The sequence below is a fragment of the Heterocephalus glaber genome, unplaced genomic scaffold (assembly GCF_053883595.1).
Source record: "Heterocephalus glaber isolate CG9 unplaced genomic scaffold, H.glaber_assembly_v1.0 deba00001781, whole genome shotgun sequence".
NCBI lineage: Eukaryota > Metazoa > Chordata > Mammalia > Rodentia > Bathyergidae > Heterocephalus > Heterocephalus glaber.
In genome coordinates, this window is record NW_028258467.1 from 133385 (window position 1) to 157608 (window position 24224).

Here is a 24224-nt window from a genome sequence, read left to right on the forward strand (position 1 = left end):
AGAGAGCAGGTACCAAATTTGGAAACAAAACTGTACCAGGGTCAGACAGTGGCTGTCAATGGGCATGGTCTTTCCCTCTTTAATAAAAAGAAGGGTAATTTTCAATGCTGATTACTATAGTTCCAAGAACACCTGCTAGGAAGAGTTTGAACAAGCTGTGGGCAATAATCCTCTACATGCATACTACCCAACAATCAGAGGAAATGATAATTTCTCAGGAAGGTCAACACTATGCTTTATTTTGTGTGAGTTTTTGTTGGTTGTTATATTGTTTTTGACGGTGCTAGGATTAAACCTAAGGCCTCGTGCATGCTAGGAAAGCATTCTACCACTGAGCTACAACCCCAGTCAGCCATGCTTTGTTTTAACCAATCAATATACTAAAACGTGAGTATATAAAACATGTAAAAGGGATGTATCATCACTGAAACTGGTTCAACTGACAATAGGAAATATTTTGTAATGTGAAAAAAGGGAAAAGTTGTCAGAAACAAGATCAGGGCAAAAACTGGTTGCAGCCTGAAGAAAAAAAATTGAGGATCTACAGAGTACCTACTCAAAGTCTGTAGACTTTTTAAACTCTCATCCTTGGATCCTGAAAAATTCAGGAGAACCAGTGTGACAGATACAACTCAGATCAGCCAAGGAAGCCCGCAAAACAGACCCCAGGTCAGAAGGGGGACTCAGGGGCTCCTGGAAGTCAGACTGGGCTGGGATACCACGATGCCCCTCCTGAGTGAACCCAAAACCTTTGTTTGGACACAACAGATTCAATTTACTGGCAGCTTCAAAATCAGACTGGGAACAGTTAACTAAATTGTGGTGCATCTACATGATAGAATCAAAACATGGTCATCAAAACATGTTTATGAAGAATATTTAATGATAAGAGGGAAGAGCATAGGACAAGTATTATAAGGACACACAAAAGAGTGCTGGGCATAGTGATGCATGCCTATAATCCCAGAACTTGGGAGGCTGAGGCAAAAGAGTCTCTGCAAGTTCGAGGCCAGCCTGGGGTACATGGTGAATTCAAGACCAGCCTGAACTACATAGTGAGACCTTGTCTCAAAAAACTATACACACACACACACACACACACACACACACACACACAAACACAAAAGAGAGACTGGAAAAAATGCTAAATTTCTGTGTGTGCATGCACACCTATTAAAATACTATCTCTGAAGCCAGGCAAGGTGATACACACCTATAATCCATCTACTTGGAAAGTGAGGCAAGAAAATTACATTTTTGAGGTCAGCCTTAGCAACTTAGTAAGAACCTGTCTTAAATAAGGGCTGAGGACATAGCTTAGTGGTACAGCACACCTAGGTTTGATACCCAGTACCACAGAAACAAAAAAAACCCAGATATTATCTCTGAGTTAAAAGTTTATGTATGCTTCATTTTATTTCCTAAAATATCTAAATCAGACATGTAAAACTGAATGCACGAAACAGACAATATAACATATGCATGTCAGAAAAATAACTTAGGAAATAAACCCATCAAAGAAGAAATCACTAACGAGCTAAGGATTTAGCTCAGTGGCACTGTGCCTGCCTCGCAAGTGCAAGGTCCTGGGTTTGATCCCGGGTACTGGGGGGGGGTGGGGGGTGGGGAATAATTGACAGTACTAGATCACAGGATCATGAACAGATTGTTTTTCTTAGTCCCCCCCCAACAACTTTCAATCATGTGACCATGTTGCTCACATGTGGAGTGTTTTGTTTCTGTTTTTGTTTTTTTGAGACAGGATCTCACTATGTTGCCCAGGCTAGTATTAAACTCTTAGATCCTCCCTCAGCCTCTCACAAGTAGCTGTGAGGACAGATATGTGCCAATGCACTCAGCAAGTACCAGCCTATAACTATGTCAGGTGTCCTCCTCCCATGCTCACACAGGCAGCTGCCAATATTCCTCACCTTTCATGTAATAAAGAGTGTCACGCAACATCTTGAACATGGTCAGGTAGAGGGGGTCACTGAAGGTTGTGTAGTAGAGATCAGCACTGGGGTTGGCCTGCAAAGGAGACAAGTACATGATCATAAAGCAGAAACTCTTAGGACTGCCAAGTAACTCGTATTCATGACTTAGCAATCTAAAAAGAATAACCATTTATCACGACTCATCACTCAGGCACTTTTAATTACTCTCTTTACCTCCTTAAGTATCAGGCCAAAGAAAACAGGAGCTTATGCACTGATGCCAGGAGAGAGCATTTGCATCCTCAACAAAGAGCAGCCCTTCTGTAGCAGAAAGCTTACCATCATCAGGACATGGGAAGTGGAAGAGGTGAAAGATAACAAAGGGGCCACTAGATTAAGGATTCAACCTTGACCACCACTCTGGAGGTGGACACTACAGCCAGGACATCCTCAGATTCACCTCATATTCTATTATTAAAACTCATTTTAAATTATTTTTCTTCAATATAATCTGAAATATAGCACTGGGGGAAATTTTCACACAACATCTAATGACTTAAGAGGTCTAATGACTTACAGACTCATAGAGTCTATAAACTGCCAGTTTAAAGAGGCTGGGGACTGGTGGGCAGGAAGGACTATTCTGTGTGAGGCTGGTGGAGAGTGAATCCCAGGGAAGGGGAAGGGTCACCTAAAGAACATGAGAATGATGTGGAGGGTGTGAAAGTCACATCAGCCTTCTGGTAGGTACTAATAATAAGAGCTCTCATTAAGTGTTATCAAAAGGTTCTACAAATATTGTCTTTTTTTTTTTTAAAGCAGTGGCAAAGTTTATTTGAGAAAGTAAAAGTGGGGCCAGGGATGTAGCTCAGTGGTGCTGTGCCTGCCTGGCAAGCGGAGGGTCCCGAGTTCAATCCCCGGCACCAAAAAAAAAAGTACAAGTGAAGAGTGAGGGACAAACTGTCTCTCCAGAACGAACTTGGGTTGAGTAAAAGATGTAAAAAAGCAAGACAAAAGAACACCCTAGAGAAAGCAGGGTGGGCTATCATGATGAAAGCCATGATAATCAAATAATGTCTTTATGAACATCAACTCACATACTTCTCACAATGGCCTGCAGGGCAAAGATGAAGAAAGGAGACTGGAAGAAGAGAGAGAAGCTCAGAGGTCTGACTCTGCAAGCTAACATAACACAAGTGTGCAGCCTGAGAGCTTTGGAGTCCCACATCCACATTAACTATGTTCATTAGTCAAGACCAACCCAGAGCAAACTGCACCCAGCACATACATTGATATATGCCCACAGCTTGCTGGCAGTAAGTGCAGAGCAGGAGGTGAAACAGACTATAGAAATGGTGACAAACCTATGGCATGTGTACCACAGTGGGGTGTTGGTATCACTGAAAGCTCACTGGTCTATAGCATGCAAAGGTCTCTAGGATTTCCCTCCCTGCTTCACACCTGAGCCCCAATGGTATCAAGCACTTCAGAATAAAGACATTTCAGAATAAGGACAGAAAACCCACACTAGTTTAAATAAGGAATCTGGGTCCAGCACATACCCATGGCAATAATCAACCTGACAAACAACAACCTCTCTGGATCTTCACGCTGAAAAGAGGACCTGACTCAAATGTTCCCTAAGATCGTAGGACCTGCTAGCACACACATGTAATGATTTCACAAGTACATAAAACTGTGAGCCTTGGTTCCAAATATGTTAAAAACAAAAGCTCCCCGTATATACCACTTCTACTTAAAAGCCAGGGCTTGTATGTGCCTAGAAGGTAGGTACAATTGTAAGCCTAGAGAAGCAGCTTTAGAAGCACTAAAAGAGCAAAGAAGACAAAAAAAAAAAGTCAGAAAAACCTGGCTGGACTCCCAGATCCCACAGTGTATGACATGGCCATGTTAGCCCCCATGAACCTCTCTACCTTCCAGCTATGGAAAGGAGACATGGACAACTGGTCAGAAATACTGTGAGGTATTTAAAAGACCCAGGTATCATGCAGGGGCTGTAAAGGTAGGTATATTATTACTACATAGGACTGTGATTAAGCTAAGCTGAAAATTCAGTCCTTTTAACTATATCCCCTACATGGACTTTTCCACTTTCTCCCTACAGATGTTTAAATCAGGCTGATTTAGTGGTAATGCCCTCAGAAGGGACATACCTCCATCACAGTGGCTATAACAGCATCCAAGGATTTGAGAACAGGCTCTTCAACGATCTTCTTCACCTGTCAGGGAGACAAAGCCTCATGAAGCAAGTGACATAATGAAAGAGACAGGAACTCTACCTCTTTCCATCAAAGGACGAATAATTTTTTTTTTTGGTACCAGGGATCGAACTCGGGACCTTGAGCTTGTGAGGCAAGTGGTAGAACCACTGAGCTAAATCCCCAGCCCCTAGGACAAATAATTTTGACAGATAAATCATAACAGGGCTACAAGTGTAGCTCAGTGGTAAGCAGGTGCTTAGCAAGCCCAAGGCTCTGTGTTCAATGCCCAGCAATTTTAAAAAGGGGGAGAAAAAAGTGACAGAAACAATAGCCCACAACATACATATCCTTAAACCACATTAAATGCACAAAATGTCCTAACTCTTGCCGGGGATTTAGCTCAGTGGTTCCACTGCCTGCCGCCTCACAAGCTCAAGGTCCCAATCGATCCCCCCTACCAAAAAAAACCCCACCCAACTCCTGGTATCACTTTTCTTCCCTAGACAGGACATTAAAAAAAACAAAGCAAAGAAACCAATGCCCTCAAATTTTCTTTTCTTGGTTTTTTGGGGTTTTAGGGTTTTTTTGGTACTGGGGATTGAACTCAGGACCTTGCACTTGCGAGGGATGCGCAGGAACCACTGAGCTAAGTCCCCAGCCTACTCTCAAATTTTCTGACATTACGTTTCCATCTCCAGGATTTGGAAGTGTTCAGATTTTAGGCATTGCTGACATTTTACCCACTCAAAGCTAACATGTACAACTCTCAGTTACCCCCCACCCCAACATCCAGGATATCCTCAAAGCCAATCTTCAGGTACTAATCTAACAATTCCTCCCTCCTCACTAGGGTCCCATGCACCAGCTCCTCCAAAGCTGCTAGATACTCAAACTGGAACACACATTACAGTTCGGGGGGTAGTGCTGGGGCTCAAACCTATGGGCTCAGACATGCTAAGCAAGTGCTCTACCGCTGAGGTATACTATATTTGCAGCCCTAAAACCTATGCACCTACTTACATTTTTTTTTTTTTTAGAAGATGCAAACTATAAAGTCTTACTGTCTAGCCTAGAACGGACTTGAACTCCCAAGTCACTGAGACTACAGGTATATGCCACCAGGCCCAGATAAGTTTCTAACAGAAGCCATTTCCTTTTACCTGTTCTCTGCACAGCATTTAGTATAAGGATGAACTCTTTAATCAACTACAGAACTACTTAATAAATGCACTATCCTTGCAACTGTAGTACTTGACAAAGGTCATTTCCAAAATGTGTGGATAACACACCAGAAGAAGAAATGAAAATTATCTCCAAGAAAAATCTAAACTTAAAAGTTAAAGTATCAAGTTCGATCCCCAGTAGCGACCCCCCAGAAAAGTTAAGGTATCATGGGCCGGGAATGTAGCTCAGTGGTTCTGCTGCCTGCTTTACAAGTGCAAGGTCCAGAGTTTGATCCCTGGTACACGACCCCCCCCAAAAGTTAAGGTATCTTCGAAAAAATAATTTCTCCAACAAAGAATCTGAAACACCAGTCTTCAATCAGGATTTCTGACATGGTACTAGGAAGATCCAGCTACAACTACTAATCTATCTGGAACATCAACACTGAGAAGGTTAGAGAAAGTCTTCCTTCTTGACAGCAACTTCAGAAACATCTTAGGCCATTTGATAATTAATTATGGCACCATCCTCATTATCTTCAGGGTGTTTTTTGTTTTGTGATATTATCAAGTGCTAGGCAAGCATTCTACCACTGAGCTATACCTCCACTTAATCTCCTAGGTTTTAATGTCTTCTTACATCTTCGACCTAATAAATCATTCTCTGAATGATTTCTGTTCACCTTCACAAAGCATAAAAAGGCTGATCTCTCCAACACATGTTCCATATTTCAGTGTTGTTTTTCCTTCTCATTTCCAAGACAGAATATCCAATCATTAGAATCTGTCCATATGATGTTGTCACTCACCATCAAGCCTATCTGGAACCATCCAGCTCTATCATAACAACTTCAAAGCTGCTGGATCTGACCATAGATGTGACCATTTCAAGACTCAGAAACACAGTGCCAATGCCTTCTCTGTTGTCACCTCAAAAGTCATCCAAAGGTCCCAAAATATGAAAAACTTAGATTTTGTATTAATCCAATAGAGCAACCCCTGAGAAAGAATCAAGTATAATGGAAAAGCACTGGACTTAGTGGAATCAGAATCCTTGGACTGAGCCAGGCACTAGCTGCCCTTGCTCTGAATATTCTTCATGACCTTGACAATTTCCTCACCCTACCCCACCCCATTTGCTTTGTGTTGCTGAAGATTGAGCCCAGGGCCTTTGCAGTGAGCTATATCCCTAAGCCCCCACGCCCTTTTTTTTGAGAGTAGATCTCACTGTGTCACTAAATTGCAGCCTCAGTCTCCCAGAGTACAGAGATTACAAGAGATTACCACACCTAGCTATTTGTTTTCAAATGGGGATTCTGGATACCTCCCCAACATGCTTGCTGCAGGGATTAAATGAAAAGATACTGCACAATGACTCTATGAATGTTATTCTTCCTTCTTTACAAATTCTAGACTTCTAAATTGTGTTTGGCATGTACTAATAAAAATCAAAAATTTTTAAGTAAATAAATATTTGGAAATACTGGTACAATTTAAGCATCTTTATTTAGAAAATCCACAAAGTTCCAAAACACAAAAATTTTTTTTAGTGCTAACATGTTGCCCTACAAGTAGAAAATTCTACACCTGGGGCCGGGGATTTTGCTTGGTGGTTCCGCCACCTACCTCGTAAGCACAAGGTCCCCAGTTCGATCCCCAGTACCAAAAAAAAAAAGAAAGAAAAAGAAAATTCTACATCTGACTTCATGTGATGGGTTGCACAAAATTATTAAAATTATTGTATAAGCCAGGCCTGGTGGCATACACCTGTAATCCTTTCTTTTTTTTTTTTAAAGGGGGGGAGTCAAGTTCTTTACTTGTCTTTGTATTACATGAAAACAGAAAATATGGGGGAGGAAAGGAAAACAAGAAGAGAATAACCCAGCTGTTTAGTTTTTCTAAGTCAGAATGAGGGCAGGTGGCTCTAGACATGGATCTGAGTCCCCACAGCAACACAATGACTGTAAGTGAGCAGGAAGCAGTTACTCCAAAGGCTAAGTAAAACAGGATTGCCTGAGCTCAGGAGTGTGGAACAAGGTGGGCAATGGAGCAAGACCTCATCTCAAAAAAAAGATATAAAATTACCTTCAGACTATGTGTATGAGGTATATATGAAACACAAATGAATCTAATGTTTAGACTTGGATCCATCACTAAGATGTCTCATGATGTGCAAGTACAATTTGAAAATCCAAAAAAATTCCAAAATCTGAAATCCTTTTGGTCCCAAGCACTTCAAATGACAAATAATCAAACTGTATTCCAAGTTTTTCTATTAAAAAACACAGGTTTCCACTGCTGGTAGTTTCACTGACTGATATTCCCATAGTCTGTTTATCCATCAATGTTCTGCTTACCAAGTTTAAGAGTTCCCGAAGCATTTCTAGTGGAATATTAAACTCCTTATAGGTGATGCCATTGAACAGAGGAGAGACAGAGAAGCTGGAGCTGACAGTAGAGAAGTAGTACTCAGGCTCCAGGGCAGTTCCATCAGGCAGACAAGAGGCTAGCAGGAGAAGAGAGAAAAAACTGGAAAATTAGACAAGGGCACACACAACTGGTCCATTTCCTCACATTGAGTCTCCCCAAAAAACCAACAAAGGCATAGATTTTGCTTTTATTTATATTCCAGTTCCTTGCATGCTTATTTACTTACTTACTTATTTTTGTGGTACTGAGGATCAAATCCAGGTGCATTCTACCACACAGCTACACCCCTAGCCCTTTTATATTTTTATTTTTAGGTAAAGTCTCACTAAGTCAGCATCCTCCCTCAGCATCTTGAGTAGCTGGGATTACAGGCATGTAGCACCACACCTAGCTACCTGTTTGCTTTTAAATTACAAAGTAAAGGTTGGATGGCAAATCCTAGGGGAGTGACATCTCTCAGATAAGTGGCTCAAGAGCAAAGGCTCAAATATTACTGTTTCCTAATATTTTGAACACAGACAGCATAACTTAACATGAGAGAAGGGAGGAAGAAAAAGAATTACATTTTTTAAAGGCTAAGAGATGTGAAAGTTTGAAGTCTACTAGGGCTCAAAAATGTTTTACTACCAAAATACAACAAAATACACACTACTAGAGGTTTCAAAATCAGAACAATTAAACACAGTAATCAAAAAAAAAAACACAGTAAGTCAATCACAATAAAGAGATAAATCCTGCATGAACTCAATTCTACAAAGTACTTAAAGTACTTAAAATCATAGAGATAAATTAGGCCTAGTGGTGCATGCCTGTAATCCCAGCACTCTGGGAAGCTAAGACAGGAAGATCAAAGTTTGAGCCCAGCCTGGGCAATTTAGCAATTTAGTGAGACCGTGTCTCAAAATTTAAAAATTTTGAAAGAACTGGGAATGTAGCTCAGTGTGAAGGGCTTGGGATTAATCCCCATTACCACAAAAGAAGAAAAAAAAATCACAGAGATAGTAGGATGGTGGTTGCCAGGGGCTGGAGGAAGGAGAAAATGAGGCATTACTGTTTAACCAGTATATAGTTTCAGTTTTATATGATGAAAGAAGTTCTAGAAATAGATGGTGGTAGAATATTATGAATATATTTAATTACCACTGAATTGTACACTTAAAAATGGTTAAGATAGTAATTTTATGTTATGTGTATTTTGACACAATAAAAAAATCAGAGCAAAAAGTCAAAATGATTCAATCATCTGATGCTTATTAATAAAAGCAAAGGTAAATAACTGTTTGAAAATCCATTATTAAGAGTCCATGCTCTACCAACTGAGCTAGCTGGGTGGCTGTTGGAAATCCATTATTAAAACCTTTTAACTTAAGGAGTTGGGGATTTAGCTCAATGGTAGAGTGCTTGCCTAGCAAGCACAAGGCCATAGGTTTGGTTCTCAACACTAAAAAATTAAAAATAAATAAATAAATTAATTAAAAGTTTTAAAAGGCAAAAAAAAAAAGACAAAACATTTTAACATAAAAACTATCACTAGAAAATAAAAGCTTTTGTATATAAGGAGGGGAAGAGGGACTGAAGGGTGGAGGGGGGATGGGGAAAAAAAAGAAGCAAGATGTATCATGTACTGGTACAAATTCCATAAGATGAATGTTACCAATAAATGTTTTGCTTAAAAATAAACTTTCCCCCAGCTTAAAAAAAAGAAAATAAATAAATGTAATATGTTCATATTAAAAAGTGACATAAGGTAGGGGAAAGGAAAGAAGGGAATGGAATTAATATGAGAAAATGAAAAAATTGAAACAAAGTCTTTGTAAATAAGGAAGGATGGAAGGGGTTGAAGGGAGGGCAGGGGAAGGGGGAAAAAATAAGAACCAAGAGAGATTATGTAAAAGTGCAACTGTCCAATGATGAATGTCATTATACTGTATACCTAAAATGTACCAATAAAATATGAAAATGCTAAAAAAAAGTGACAAAATATTAACCTATAAAAACCCAATAAACTGCGTAACTTTCTCAAGTACCATATTAGAGAACAAAAAAAAAACCGAAAATGTATCAGAGCAGGGTATATATATATATATATATATATATATATATATATATAGTGTTACAACACTGGTCACGTACTGCTGATCCAAAGATAGATACAAACCAGCAGTTGATAACAGAAGTGGATGAGCAAATGGTACCTCAAAAGGTTGAGACGCTGGAGGACCAATATAAGAACTGATAGAACCAATGAGCAAAGAAGAGAAGGTGAGAACAGTGGTTTAAAAGAAGCAAACAGGGAATAAGCGAAGGAGATTGTGAAACAGACATCAGGAGATGAAGTTAAGTATTGTGTGGCTCAGCCAGTATGCACCAGGCACTAATGGAGGCAAAAAACAGGAAATGCCAGAACCAACAACCTAAGATTTGGGACGTAGGGTTACCACTGCAAGTTTTTAAGCCATTACGTTAAGCCGTAAATTATCACATTTGTGCTTTTAAAAATTAATTCTTAAAAAAATTTATACAGTGCTGTGGAAGAGAGCCTGGAAAGGGACAGATCAACTGTAAGAAAAGTCCAAGATCTACCTATTATAAATTGTGCTACTACAGAGTCTAGGGTACAATGACTGGAGACAATGTTAGTTATAGAGCTGGGGTTCCAAATCAGCTACACCAGAAAATTCTAAGAGCTCTGATTTGAAACAGAAAGGAATGTTGCCTGGAGAGCATAGGCAGCCCAAAGAAAAGAACAATGGTTTACATCCACTGAAGAATCCAGTGAGTACAGTGTGAGATATGTAAGTGCTAACGATCACAAAACTATCTTGTGCAGGGCCAGGGATTTAGCTCAGTGGTTCCGCCACCTGCCTCACAAGTGCAAGGTCTCAAGTTCAATCCCTGGTACCAAAAAAAAAAAAACCAAAAAAACCCCACAACTGTCTTGTGCAGTATATTGTAGGACAACCTTTGTGCAATGAATCAGGAGCCCTCCATGGATGAACGAGATGGAGGAATCCCTTCCTGTGCCATCACCACGCACTGTCAGCAGTGGTCAGAACCAGTGCCTTCAACACCAGCAAGACAATCTCTGCAATGTGTGTTGTTAAAAAATGTGCAACTAAGTGAAAACCACTTATTTTATTTTAATTTTATTTTTGGTACCGGGGATCAAACTTGGGACCTTGTGCTTGCAAGACAGGTGGCGGAACCACTGAGCTAAATCCCCAGCCTGAAAAACACTTATTTTAAACTTACTAGACTAGACTAGATCAGTTATGGTGAACCTTTTAGAACTTTCAGTGACAACAAACAGCTAGCTGAGGTATGCATGCCATAGATTCGCCACCACTGTCTAGATGCATGTGGTCTGTGTGTATTATTGTTTGCAATAATAGGAATCCACTCTATTGAAGATCTTTGACTTCCAGAACCTATAGCAGATGTGAGAACTGCAATGCAAATCAAAGCACATCTAAACAATAAGGTACAAAACCACACCCATGGGCCAATGATTGATGGACAAAGGCCTGATTCAGTGAGGTATCAGGAGGGGCAGCATGTGGGGTATTCTGAGACCACTCAAGGAGAGGCAGCAGTGGGTAGTGCTGTGGCCACCAACTCCGTCCCTGGGTAGGAAAAGGCAAGACTCAGGCAGGCAAGATCTGTGGTATAGAGTTGGTAGATGTTGGTCTGTCTGTGAGGTGTGGATGGGGCTGGGTGAAGGGAGGGGGAGACAGGTTCCCCTGGCCCTGGGGATACCTGATGACCCCAAGTCAGAGTGAGGTGGTGAATGGGGTTGGGGCATAGTCAGCAGATGCTGTAGGATAATCTGGTTCACCATGTGGAGCTTCCAGAAGAACATGTGCTTAGGATCTTGAACAGATTTAAGACTCAGCACTGTTATTAGAAATACAACCCTAGCTTGCCTCACTGTAGAACAGTGTTGACCATGGTTGAACAGCCTGTCTCATCTCCCATCTACCACTGACACTGGGTACTGGGCAAGCATCTTCCCTGGGAAAGGGCTAGGGGTGAATGTGGAAGCCATCATGGTAAAGATCAATGTGGGCAGCGTCAGTTGGCCAGGAGAGCGGCCCTGCAGTCCCCAAGTGAGCACAGCTCTGTCTATGCAGAGAGAACCAGGTGCCACCAAGACCAATGGGCAGTACCAATGGCACAGAGACACAAGTGCCATGATACTTCCTGCCTCGATGCTTGAGAAAGATTAGCCCCATCAATCTCTCCGGTCAGGGCTGCAAGAACTGCATCTACTTATGAGGAAACATCAGAGAAACTCAGTGTGAGGAATCTTTTAGAAATAAGTGCCCTCTGTTCTTAAGAAATGTCCATGTCATGGCAAACAAAGGACACTTGGAGGACTGTGCTAGATGTGAGCACCCTAAACAGATGATGCAAGCAAAGCAATGTGTGGCCTGGGTTCTGTCTGAGGAGGCGCTGGTGAGGGTGTCACAGGGCAATTCAGAAGCTGGAAATGGACTGTGAAGTTCATGTAAAGTCCTGAATTTATAAATTGTGCTGCTACAGACATGGGCATGCATGAATCCCTGTAATAAGATGATTTTAACTCTTTTGGGAACATACCTAGAAGGGGGGTAGCTGGGTCAAATGGAATTTCTATTTTTAATTTTTTGAGGAGTCTCTATACTGATTTGTGGAGACCGCCTTATTGATTATGCCCAAAGCAGGGTGTAAGCAATGCACGCTGTAAAGGGTTAACCCTGCTGGGCCGGGGATTTAGCTCAGTGGTTTCGCGCCACACGGACCCGAGTTCAATCCCCGGTACCAAAAAAAAAAAAAAAAAAAAGAGTTAACCCTGCAATTGGTTTACTTTAAGCAGCAAGTCTGACTGAAGCTTACATGACTCATAAAGCACCTCATAAGCACTGAGGTACCACATAGGTTAGCATGACCTTCTCAGTAATGGCCACAGCAGAGATCAGAGAAATGGCCTGTGAAGCTGTGGGGCTAAATATAAGATAACATAGTAGCCAAGGTCAGCGTAACTCACACTCAAATTCCATTCCCACGATTAAAACTTTCTTAACTAGAAGGACAAGGTTCTAATTACAACCCCATATTTTGTCTATTCTGTTTCTAATTTGAGAATGCTTTGTCTTTTCCTTTATAAGCCTTGCCTGCATTAGTATCCATAGCAACTGCACAAGTGCACATAGTAACCCTTTACCCCAATCTAATTACCAATAAAAATCAGTGGCTTGGACTGAGCAGGGCCTTTGCTGGTTGAGCAGCATTGGCCGTCCTGGCTCCCTACTTTTTTCTTTAATTCTGTCTTTGAGTCTTTCTTAAACCCTACATTGTACACTGGGCAGGAAACTGGAACCTACTGCAGAGGTCTCTGGTACTAATTTCCATAGGGTTTATGCCACCAACCGTGTATAAAAGTTCCTTTTTCCCCACATCCTCACCAGCATTTGTTATTATTAGATTTTTTTTTATGATAGCCAATCTTTCTGGGGTAAAATAGTATCTCAGTGTAATTTTAATGTGAATGTCTCCACCAGGCCAGTGATGATTAGCATTTTTTCATGTATTTATTGGCATTTGTACTTCTTCTGAGAAGTGTCTATTCATTTTGGTTGCCCATTTTTTGATTGGCTCTTTTATTTGAGGGGAGTTTCAGTGTGTATGTCCATCAACAGATGAAAAGACAAGGAAAATGTAGTATTTATACACAATGGAGTACTACACTGAGATAAACTTGAGGCATTCACAGGTGGTAATTGGATGCAACTTGAAAACATAATACTAAGTGAAATAAGTCAGATACACAAGCCCAAATATTACATGGTTTCTCTTATATGAGAAACACTATATATAGATATATGCTTACATATAGTGTACACAAACACACAAGAGCAAAACAGAAGAGAGATAAATAGGAAGTAGGGAAAAGTTCCTATACTTTCCCAAATTACATATTCCATTGTTTTAAAAGTATTTTAATATATATGACAACTTGTTTCATTTATACTATTAATTTATCTTGAAAAGAAAGTTTTGTGTTATTATCTGTTTCTTGGTTTGTTTGGTTTTTTTTGGTACCGGGGATCGAACGTGGGTCCTTGCACTTGTGCAGCAGACAGTGAAACCACTGAGCTAAATCCCCAGCCCATCTGTTTGTTTCATTTTTGTAAGAATTTTTTGGTTTATAAAAGTAGAAACAAGGGCCAGGGATTTAGCTCAGTGGTGCCGCCACCTGCCTCAAGAGCACAAGGTTCTGAGTTCAATCCCCAGTACCAAAACAAAATAAAAAAGTGGAAACAAGGACTGAAATGTATATGGGAAGAAAGTATTCAAATGGGAAGGGGAACAAGGGAGGTGGGAGGGAGAAAGGAAGGAAGGGATAAGAAAAAAAGTGAAAAATAGAAAAATAGGAAACAAAGCTTCTGTACCATAGGGGAGGGGAACGAAGGGGGCTTGAGGGGGGAATGGGATAAAATAAAATTTAATTTTTTAAAAAAGAATTTTTTGGTTGGTGTGTTATACCCTGAGTAACTACTTTAAAGATAATAAGTGTTTTAACTATTGTAACTCTCTTATTATTTTGTTATGAAATTGTTTTATTTTTTCATAAAATAAAAAGAAAAAAATCCATAATCCTGCCAAGTTTGCAGATCAAAGAGGAGCATCTGCTCAAGGAGGGAGAGGATGAAGATGAGCAGGAAGCACAAAAGAAGGAACCTGTGGACACTTCGCCCAGTGGTGGCCTCAACAACAGGCTGGCCAATGGGCCGGGAAGCAGATGAGGACAACTTCAATAGATACCCACTCCCAGGGTGTGCCAACACCTCTGTGGCCTGGGAACTGAGGGCCTTTGTGAACAGCCAGTTTGTGCTCACGCTGAAAAATTCAAGCACCTCTTCAACCAGCACGTGGCCAGCCTGCCCCACAGCCATATGTTCTTCAGTGGTACCTCGGACCACATCCTACAGGACATTGTGCTGGCCGCTGGCTGCAAGCAAATACTAGTGCCTTTTCCCCAACAGACTTCTGCTTCCCCTAACTAGCAGAAGGTTTTTGCCTTCTGAGAGTCTGGAGACATGAGCATCATCATTGAAGGTTTTGTTTGAAGTTTTTCCCAAAAATTACTAAGTATGCCAGAACATGATCCAGTTTCATTTGACTCAAGAGTGTGGAGAGATCTATCTAAAAAGAGGTGGACAGGGCTAGGGATTTAGCTCAGTGGTTCCGCCGCCTGCCTCGCAAGCGCAAGGACCCGAATTTGATCCCCAGTACCAAAAAAAATAAAATAAATAAATAAATAATAAAAAGAGGTGGATAAAGTGCTAAAGGACTGTTGTGTAAGCAATAGTGGCATGTGGTATCTTAAAGGAATGGTACAGTCTGGACAATAGTAGCAAACCACTAACCCAGCGAACCCAAACCCAAGGAAAGGATACCATAGCCAAAAGCCTGAGTCTTGACTTGCTTGAGAAGACACAGAGCTAGAGGAACTGCACAGTTCAGGGTCTGTGGCACTGCATGGTCTAGTGGACAAAAGGGGATCCTACACAGCCGGTGGCAATGTCAGCTTATGTGAGATCACTTCCAGAGAGACCAGCAGGGCCTTCTTTGCAGTACAATTTGAAATTCCTGGTGTGTTTTGCTTATCAACTGGTTTCATTCTCATAATAAAGAGTGTATACTGATATGGGAAGGATGATGAAAAAAGAAAAGTCCAAATGAAATAGGAGGTATATGAGCAAGCATGGAAAGGAGTAAGACGTACTGCTGTCTCCTGTATGAGGTATACTTCAGAGAGCAGGTACATCTTCCTTCTGTTCACCAGCTCACTGGCACAGAGTGGGTGGTGGGTCTACTGAACGGACATACGGGGCTCATGCAGCCAATAGTACCTGGGTGTGTCCCCATCCTGTTACTTAATGGATGTGTTTAAAGGACATGGCCGGGGGGTGGGGGGGTGGTCCTTGACACTGAAGATGGATGAAGAGCTGTTTACTAGGAAGAGAATCCTTTAAGGGTTCCTCACAGCAATCCTCTGATGCCCCAGGGACAGCCACATGGAAAAGGGGTTTGGGACTGGAGGATATATTCTACTGTTGGGCAAGTGGTTCTCTTTGAGAAGTGGAATTTTGAGGTAGGTAAACTAGCCTTTAGTTTCAATATATGAGATATACACAGCACGTAATGTGTTACAACTCTCATATAATCAAGACATTCAGACATTCGGCATACAAGCTGCCTGCATTTATTTGAATTCAGATACTATCTTCCCTTTTTTTTAATTCCTCTCACATCTCTCAATATTGTCTTGAGACATGCTCTTTTAGCAATTAGCAAGCCACCTGTAATCCCAGCATTCTGGAGGCTGAGGCAGGAGGATTGATGTGAGTTTGAGGACAGCCTGAACTACAAGAGTGAGTTCAAGGCCAGTCTGAACTACATAGTGAGACCCTGTCTCAAAAAAAACCCACAAATCAAAACAACTAGCAATTAGCATCACTTAAAAATGAAAAAGACTAAATTATAAGGAGGCATGAAATTCTGGTTTCCCCATTTCCTGTCACTTAATCCGGGTTTCACTTCCTTCAAGGATATGGTACAGGTAAGTTTAACATGTGTCTTATGGGAAACAGTATTAACATAAATCAAACTCAGTAATTACATAAAAGTGCTTTGTGAGTAGCAGAGCTCCATAAAAAGTATTATTGAGCTGGGGATTTAGCTCAGTGACACCCTACCTGCCTTGCAAGCACAAGGTCCTGAATTCAATCCCCGGTACCAAAAAAAAAAAAAAGTATTATTATATACATTTATCTAAATTCTTAATGGCCTTAATAAAAAAACAAAAGTAGTACCCACCTTCTGCTTGAAAACCAGTGTTTTTATAAGTTAATATACAAAAATTCTGATGGTAGGCATTTAGGGCCTAAAATTTATTTTGTCCTTTTCTCCTCATACAAAATATTTGAAAACTAAATTTGAAGAAACTTAGATGAAAAGAGAAAATAAATGCTTTCTAAAAGAGTGTCACTGTAGATCCAAGACAACAGAGAATACAAGAAGAATACAACAGAGAATCATAAGAAGTCACTGTGAAGCTCCTATCCAAGTACTAAATCAGTATTTTGGCAGAGAGGTATGCCCACCTTCAAAGTAGTGAAAGGCAGATCCTCCAGGAGAGCTGGGAGGGGGCATGACACGTTCTGGGCTGACCTGAAACACACAGATCAGAAAAGGCCAGTGAGACCAACCTCAGTCAGATTAGCCTTACACCAGATTCTCTTCACAGCTCACTCTGTACTTGAAGTCCTGGTTCAAGCCTCACCCTCTGAAGCCTGCTGCAGTTACAGCATTCTCTGCTACATATTCTATCACTAGTCTTTTTATTTAGCTGTGTATTTCATACTCCATTACTAAGCTGAGTCATTCTTAGTGCTTGTGGTTTCATCTTTTTTCCTTGAGTCAATTATATACTTTTGTTTTATTTGCTTGTTTTTTTGCATTAGAGGGAATCAAATCCAGGGGCTTGTGCATGCTAGTAGGCAAGCACTCTACCACTGAGCTATACCCACAAACCAGAGTTATATACTTCTTAAATGCACCAATTATTTCTCACTCAGAATCGAGCACCCAACTGCTATGAAACAAGTACTTCATGACTATGAAATCTCCTATGCGTTTTAAAAAGGACAAGGCAAGTCTTTGTACTAAAGAGAACGCTAGTGAGAATCTTATGTTTCTTAAATTTCCTCCAAGGACATATAAATAGTATTTTTTTCACTTGAGCACGTTATGAAATCCTTTTCCCCTGCTTTTCTTCCAAGAGCTCAACCTCACCTGAGAGATACTGGACACACTGCTGGTTTTCCTCTTCAGGGTCCCCTCCTGACAGACAGTCAGAAGATTGCTCGGAAGGATTGAGCGGAAGTCATTGAAGGACCGCCTTCTGACGCCTTCCAACTCTTCTGGGATCCGCAAGGAATGAGGAGGGACTTTGGGAAAGAGCTTGGAGAGGAGAGACTCTTCAGTATTGCTGTAACGCCCAAAGGCTCTCGAGATTCCTATCAGGCAGGGGATCGAATACTTGCAAAGGTATTCTAGAAGAGTACATGAGAATGTTACAACATGAGATAGTTACTTGTGAGAAAGACATACTGTGCTAACTTATGACACTGGCTGATATTTCACAACCCACCCACCAACAAATGTAAAGACAATAATGTGTGGGTTGACCTGCAATAAGAGTACCAACAACAAGTGCTGTTATTAACAATAACTTCAGACAATGTCTCCATCACAGCTACTTTCCTTGGAAGGTCTTGATCTAGTCATGACCACCCAAAGTAATAACATAGTTATCAGGTGCTTTGACTCACTTAAACAATATACTTACACTTCCTAGGATCATATTGGCAGACTTACTTACACTATGGGAAAAAATTATCTTTGGAAATCAACTAAAGTACCCACAAATGTTTATAGGTGAAGAAACTGAGTCTCAGAAGGGAAAGTTACTCATCCAAGGCCATCAGGCATTTGTGTGCAGAACTGTGCTCATGACCCCGGATGGCTTCTCAATACACTAACATATAACAAATATAACCTAATATAGAAAGGTTTTCATCTATCAGATGCATGTAAGTACCAAAGAACAGAAAAGAATAAAGTCTAGGAAAAAAACAACAGAAATAGTAATCCCTGGGAAGAATAGGAAAGGGAAGGAAAGGGAAAAAAAGAAAACAAAAGAAAGAAAAATAAAAAGAGGCTTAAAGATCTATAATCATACCTTTTTCCTGAATCTCCAAGGCCTGGCACATTCCCAAAAGGACATGCAAAACCTGCAGAAGTGCCTCTAAAATCTGTAACAATCAAGGAAATAAAATTATAAACAAAGCTAGATAAATATCACAAAAAATAAAATCAAAATTCAAAAGAGCTTTAGACATTTTCTTGACCAACCCCACAAATTTCTTCTCTACAACAGTGACATCAAGGGCCAATCAGCTGACCTTCAGGGACAGAAGCCCTTTCCCTCTGGGCTGGTAGATTTCCTCCTTATGCTGGGTCAGGGTGGTCTTCTTGGGGCCTTTACTCAGTGGCCCTTGGGGCCATTTCTCCCTCCATATTTCATAAATAGGTGATAGTCCCCCTAAATCCTCCCTTTTTATGGCTAAATATTAATTCTTTTCAACTTTATTCTTTATTATCACAAGTTATTTACAATGCTGACTGCCTCTGATTCTACTGTAGTCCAGTTTGTCTACTTCTGGTTGGAAATGTAATGCTACAGTAAAATACATTTTAATATTAGAAGGATCCAGGAACTCATCAAGAGTAACTGGCAGCTGAGCACAGTGGCACACATCTGTAATCCTAGATACTCAGGAGGCTGATGCAAGAAAAACACAAGTTAAGGCCACTGTAGGCAACTGAACAATACCTTGTCTTAAAATTTTTAAAAAGGGCTAGGGGTATAGCTCAATAGAGCACTTGCCTAGCATGTCCAAGACCCCAGGCTCAATCTCCAGAACCACAAAAAAAGGGAAAAGAATAAGAGAGAATATAATCAGATTTATTATAAATTCTAGATATTTATGTATGTCTCATTAGCTTTTCAGTAACCACTTGTACTCACTTCATACTATTAGCTCAAAGAGCATAGAGTAAATAAACTTTTAAATCCTTTTCATAGGAAGGAAGGGACAAGAAAAAAGAGAAAATAGAAGGAAAAAATGGAAGCAAAGCTTCTGTATATAAGGAGGGGAGGGGATTTGAGGGAGGAAATGGGATAAAACAAAGTTTATTTTTAAAAAATCCTTTTCATATATGCTACTCTTAAATTATGAAACCTCTGTTTATGCAGCTGGGTTTTTGGATTGGTTTTTTGTTTTTTGTTTTGTTTTGTTTTGTCTTGATTTTCGTGGTTTTGCTCTGGATTTTTGTGGCAGTACTAGAGACTGCATCCAGGGGCCTGAACGCTAGGTAAGCACTCACTGAGTACATACCAGCACTTTTTGGTTTTTCTTTTTCTGTGAGACAGGCTGGTCTTGAACTTTCATTCCTGCCTCAGCTTCCTGAGTAGCTGTGATTACAAACACACACCACTATGCCTAGCTGCAGCTGATAGCATTTAGCTTTGCATTTATCCTATAAAAGTTTACAGTACTGTAGTAATCCCAGCAACTTTGCAGGGTGAGGTAAGAGGATCACAAGTTCAAAGCCAGCTTGGGCAATTTAGCAAGACTCTGTCTCAAAATAAAAAATAAGCCAGCCATGGTGGCACAAACCTACAATCTCAGAATTCTGGGTGGCCAAAGGAGGTTCATAAATTCAATCCCAGCCTGGGCAATTAATTGACTCAACAAGATCCTGTCACAAAATAAAAAAATTTTTAGAAAAGCTGGGCATGCTGCTTAGTGCAAAGACCCTGGGTTCCAACTCCAGTGCCCCAAAATTAATTAATTAATTAATTAATGGCTGGGGATGTAACCCAGTGCTAGAGCACTTGCCTAGCATATGTGAGGCCCTATGTTCAATCTCCAGTATCACAAAAAAAAAAGTTCTGCTATTAGCTTTAGCTCATTCAACTGGTCTTCAATTCCCAGCTTTATGTCTTAAATGAGATCAACTTGTTTTATAGATCTTCAATGGAAGCACTGACCCATTTTGCTCACATAGTTCAAGGCAAGCCATCAGGAGCTCCTACCAGAGCCGGGGATTTAGCTCAGTGGTTCCACCGCCTTCCTCGAAAGCACAAGGACCCAAGTTTGATCCCCGGTACCAAAAAAAAAAAAAAAGAAAAGAAAAAAAAAAAAAAGAAGCTCCTACCAAGCAGATACCTAACCGATCATCCTCTGGGATGGTTCTTCAGGCAGTTCCAAAAACCCTATGAATCATGTGGGTCCTGAGACTATATAATTGATTCAGGATGTTAAGAAAGGTATTTATCCAATGTTTCCATTAAGATCAAACAGACTGCAACTACCTCATTTTTCTCAACGACTAGTCTTGGAAAAGCCAGCCAAAAAGATTGAAGTAGGTCTGACATGACTTGCTCATAAGCAACCAAATTTCGCACATTTTCTTAATGTTAAATAATGCTAAGTAAATGTCTGGGGCTGGAAGTGTTTTAGATCTTGGGATTTTTTTCAGATTTTGGAATATTTACATATACATAATGAGATATCTTTTTTTTTTTTTTTTGGTACCGGGGATCGAACTCAGGTCCTTGCGCTTGCGCATAATGAGGTATCTTGAGGACAGGACCCAAGTCTAAACATGAAAATCATGTGTAATAATTTTACACAGTATTTTAAATGTGTTTTCATTTTGAATGCAACTTGTCAAATGAGGTCAGATATAGAATTTCCCCACTGTGGCAGCATGTCAGAGGTCAACATTTCAGATTTTGGAGCCCTCTGGATTTTGGATTTTCAAATTAGGGATATTCAACCTGTACTTTTTCTTATTTCATATATTAAAGTCATTTCATAATCTTCACTGTTGGCATCTTTATCTTGATACACTTTATTCATTACAAAGCCCTTCACATTTGACTTTTAATAAAAATCAACTAAGTCTAACATAGTTATGTCTTTAGCCAACCTACAAATAAATGAATCTAAATTAGAAAGAACTCAAAAAGCAATGCTAGCTTGGAAGACTTGGCAAATGGGCAAGCAACTAAGCACTCCTTGGCAGTACCTAACTATTGCAGCATATAAAAATGACTCTAAATGACAAATTTGATTAAGGAAAAGTTTAAACTATGGTCATAGTCTTCGTTTAAAAAGGAGGGAAGCACAAAATACTTGACAACATTTCCAACAAAATTAACAAAACTAAAAGTCTGGGCACTCTAAAGTAAAAGTTTAGCTACACAGAAATTCTCTTGTATGAGTAACTCGGAATGCCAACCCACAGGAAGACAAATGAGCTGCCTTGGCCTTTTCTACCTACCTCATAGGGCTTTGGTGAATATTGAATAAGACTCATGAGATCCTGAAAAAATACTGTAAGCTGAAAAATACTATAAGCAAGTATGAAACATTTAAGACTATTATTAATAGTATGAAACAAAATCACAAACAATCCAATCGCACTTCAATTTTCCCTCTTTTTGTCATTCTGGAACTTTTTTTTTTCATCTAATAGCAAAGTACAAGTTGCCACATACTTACCTCATCTCTAAGTGAAGGGTCCCTATAAGCCACATCAGACAGCAAAGTTACTAGGCAGAAGCTAAAGCTCTCAGCCACTGGGAGTGCACCTAAAGATGTGAAGACACAAATCAGATCGTCAGAAACAAGACAGAGGGTCACATCAATTTAAGTATTTTTCAACTCAACAGCATGCAAAGGGACCAATTTATAGTGACTGCCTTCACTGAGTCTCAATAGAACAGGTATGAGGCCAGCGTGTTTTCTGAGAAACATTCCTACCTTTCTTTTAGAAAAACATTTTGGCAGTAAACTTAAATGTTTCCTGACCCAATTTATAGTTTGTGATTATAGAACTTCTCAACATGACAGATTCCATTTTTTACTCCCTATCTAAATAAAAATAAATTAATCTTGATAGTGTAAGGATGGTACAATTAGGAAAGCTGTGAAATACATAATATAACTTTAAATTGATTAAAATATTATTTATTTTCTTTCATGCTTTGTTTTGGCAAATAGGGAAAACTCTAATAAGAGTTTCCAAAGATCTGCTTTATTCTACACAGGATTTTTTTTTAGTAGTGCTAGATTCAAAAAAAGGATATAAAAAAGATAAAAGCCAGGTCCTCAAGCATGCTAGGTAAGTGCTCTACACCCCAAGCTTGGGAGCTATACCCCGACCCCCATCCTCATAAGTTTTTAAGTTCTTCTAGTGCTAAGCATCCTATCAGGGAGGTTCTTAGGCGCCTTTAGAGCCAGAGGCAGTCCTCTGCTTTTATTCTTTTTTGGTACTGGGGATTGAACCCAGGGCCTTTGTACTGAGTTACACCCCTAGTCCTTTATTTTTTTTATTTTGAGACAGAGTCTCACTAAGTCTCTAAGTTGCATGAACTGCCCTTAAACTTTCGTCCTCTTGCCTCAGCCTCCTAAAGTTCTGAAATCACAGACATCCACCATGCCCAGGCACACTGATGTTCTTACATAGTGATTTCTGAATTTTTTTGGATCGTTCTGTTTTGTTTTTGTTTTTGTTTTTGTGAGGCAGGGTCTCGCCATGTAGTTAGTTCAGGCTGGCCTTGAACTAATCTTGTAATCCAGGCAGCCTCAAACTGACTGTGATCCTACAGCCTCAGCCTCCCAAGTCCTAGGATTACAGGCATGTACCACCACCCTCGGCTGGAAATTTTTAATATCCCTGACAACGTCACAAAAAATACTGAAACTTAAAAAAAAAAAATACTGAAACTTTCATTCCAATATGAATCCACGTATACAGAAGTGGTCACTGTTTTGAAATTTTAAAAAGAAGACAACCCAAGCACAGTGATACACACACCTGCAGTTCCAGGTATTGGTATTTGGGAGTCTCAGAAGAGAGGATCACTTGGACCCAGGACTTCGAGACTAGCCTGGGCAACACAGTGAGGCCCATCTCAAGGGAAAAAAAAAAACAAAGCAAAGAAAGAAAGAAAACAGCATCAAAACCCACTGGTATTCCACCAATATTCCACTGGTATTCTCAAATTACATAACACAGTGATGGATATAGACATCTGATTTTTAGGTAATGACATTCTATTTAATTCACCATCCTTAAAATTGCAGGATACATGTACAATTTGGGATCTGAAAACCCACTGGTCAAAAGGTACAGAGGTACAAGCAGGATGTGTACAAGAAAAGCAAAACCTGGGGCCGGGGATTTAGCTCAATGGCACCGTGCCTGCCTTGAAAGCGCAAGGTCCTGAGTTTGATCCCCGGTACCAAAAAAAAGAAAAACCTGTCTTTTGTAGACCAAATCCACCTAACAAATTACCAATGAAAAGGACCAATGTCTCCTTTGCAGACACTAACTCCTGCTGTATCAAGCCCCCACAGAAGTAAATTCCAAAGAAACTTCTGCCTCATGGGTCATGACTCCTAAAATGACGGAGATCTTCTGAGCCTTGGGAAACAAGTACAGTATATAAGAACATCAGTATAGTCCCAGCTACTTGAGAGGCTGAAGCAGGATTATAAGCATAAGGCTAGCCTGGGCAACTCAGTAAGACCCTTTCTCAAAATAAACTTAAAAAAAAAAAAAAGGACTGGGGAGCTAGTATGGTGGTGAATACCTGTAATCCCAGCACTCAGAAGGCTGATGCCAGCCTAGACTACACAGTGAGTTCAACACCAGCCTGAACTACATACCAAGACTGTCTCAAAAAGTAAAAAAAAAAAAAGTGTGTGTGTGTGGAGGGAACCTGAAGATGGTAGCTCAGGGGTATAGCACTTGTCTATATGCATGAGATCCTGGGTTCCCCAGTTCCG

The 24224-nt window shown here is 40.2% G+C and overlaps 1 protein-coding gene across 5 annotated transcripts in view; it reads right to left on the reverse strand.

The window, feature by feature from the left end:
• The window catches only part of LOC147820909 (phosphatidylinositol 4-kinase alpha-like), an 86206-nt gene that overhangs the window by 19899 nt on the left and 42083 nt on the right, over positions 1–24224 (reverse strand). For all 5 annotated transcript variants that reach the window (XM_087202754.1, XM_087202753.1, XM_087202755.1 and 2 more), the window contains 7 exons: positions 21933–22021; positions 18539–18611; positions 17590–17849; positions 16899–16965; positions 7677–7825; positions 4109–4174; positions 1932–2028 (listed from right to left, as the gene is read on the reverse strand). In XM_087202754.1, the coding sequence (XP_087058880.1) occupies positions 1932–2028; positions 4109–4174; positions 7677–7825; positions 16899–16965; positions 17590–17849; positions 18539–18611; positions 21933–22021 (801 nt within the window). The remainder of the gene's footprint in view (positions 1–1931; positions 2029–4108; positions 4175–7676; positions 7826–16898; positions 16966–17589; positions 17850–18538; positions 18612–21932; positions 22022–24224) is intronic.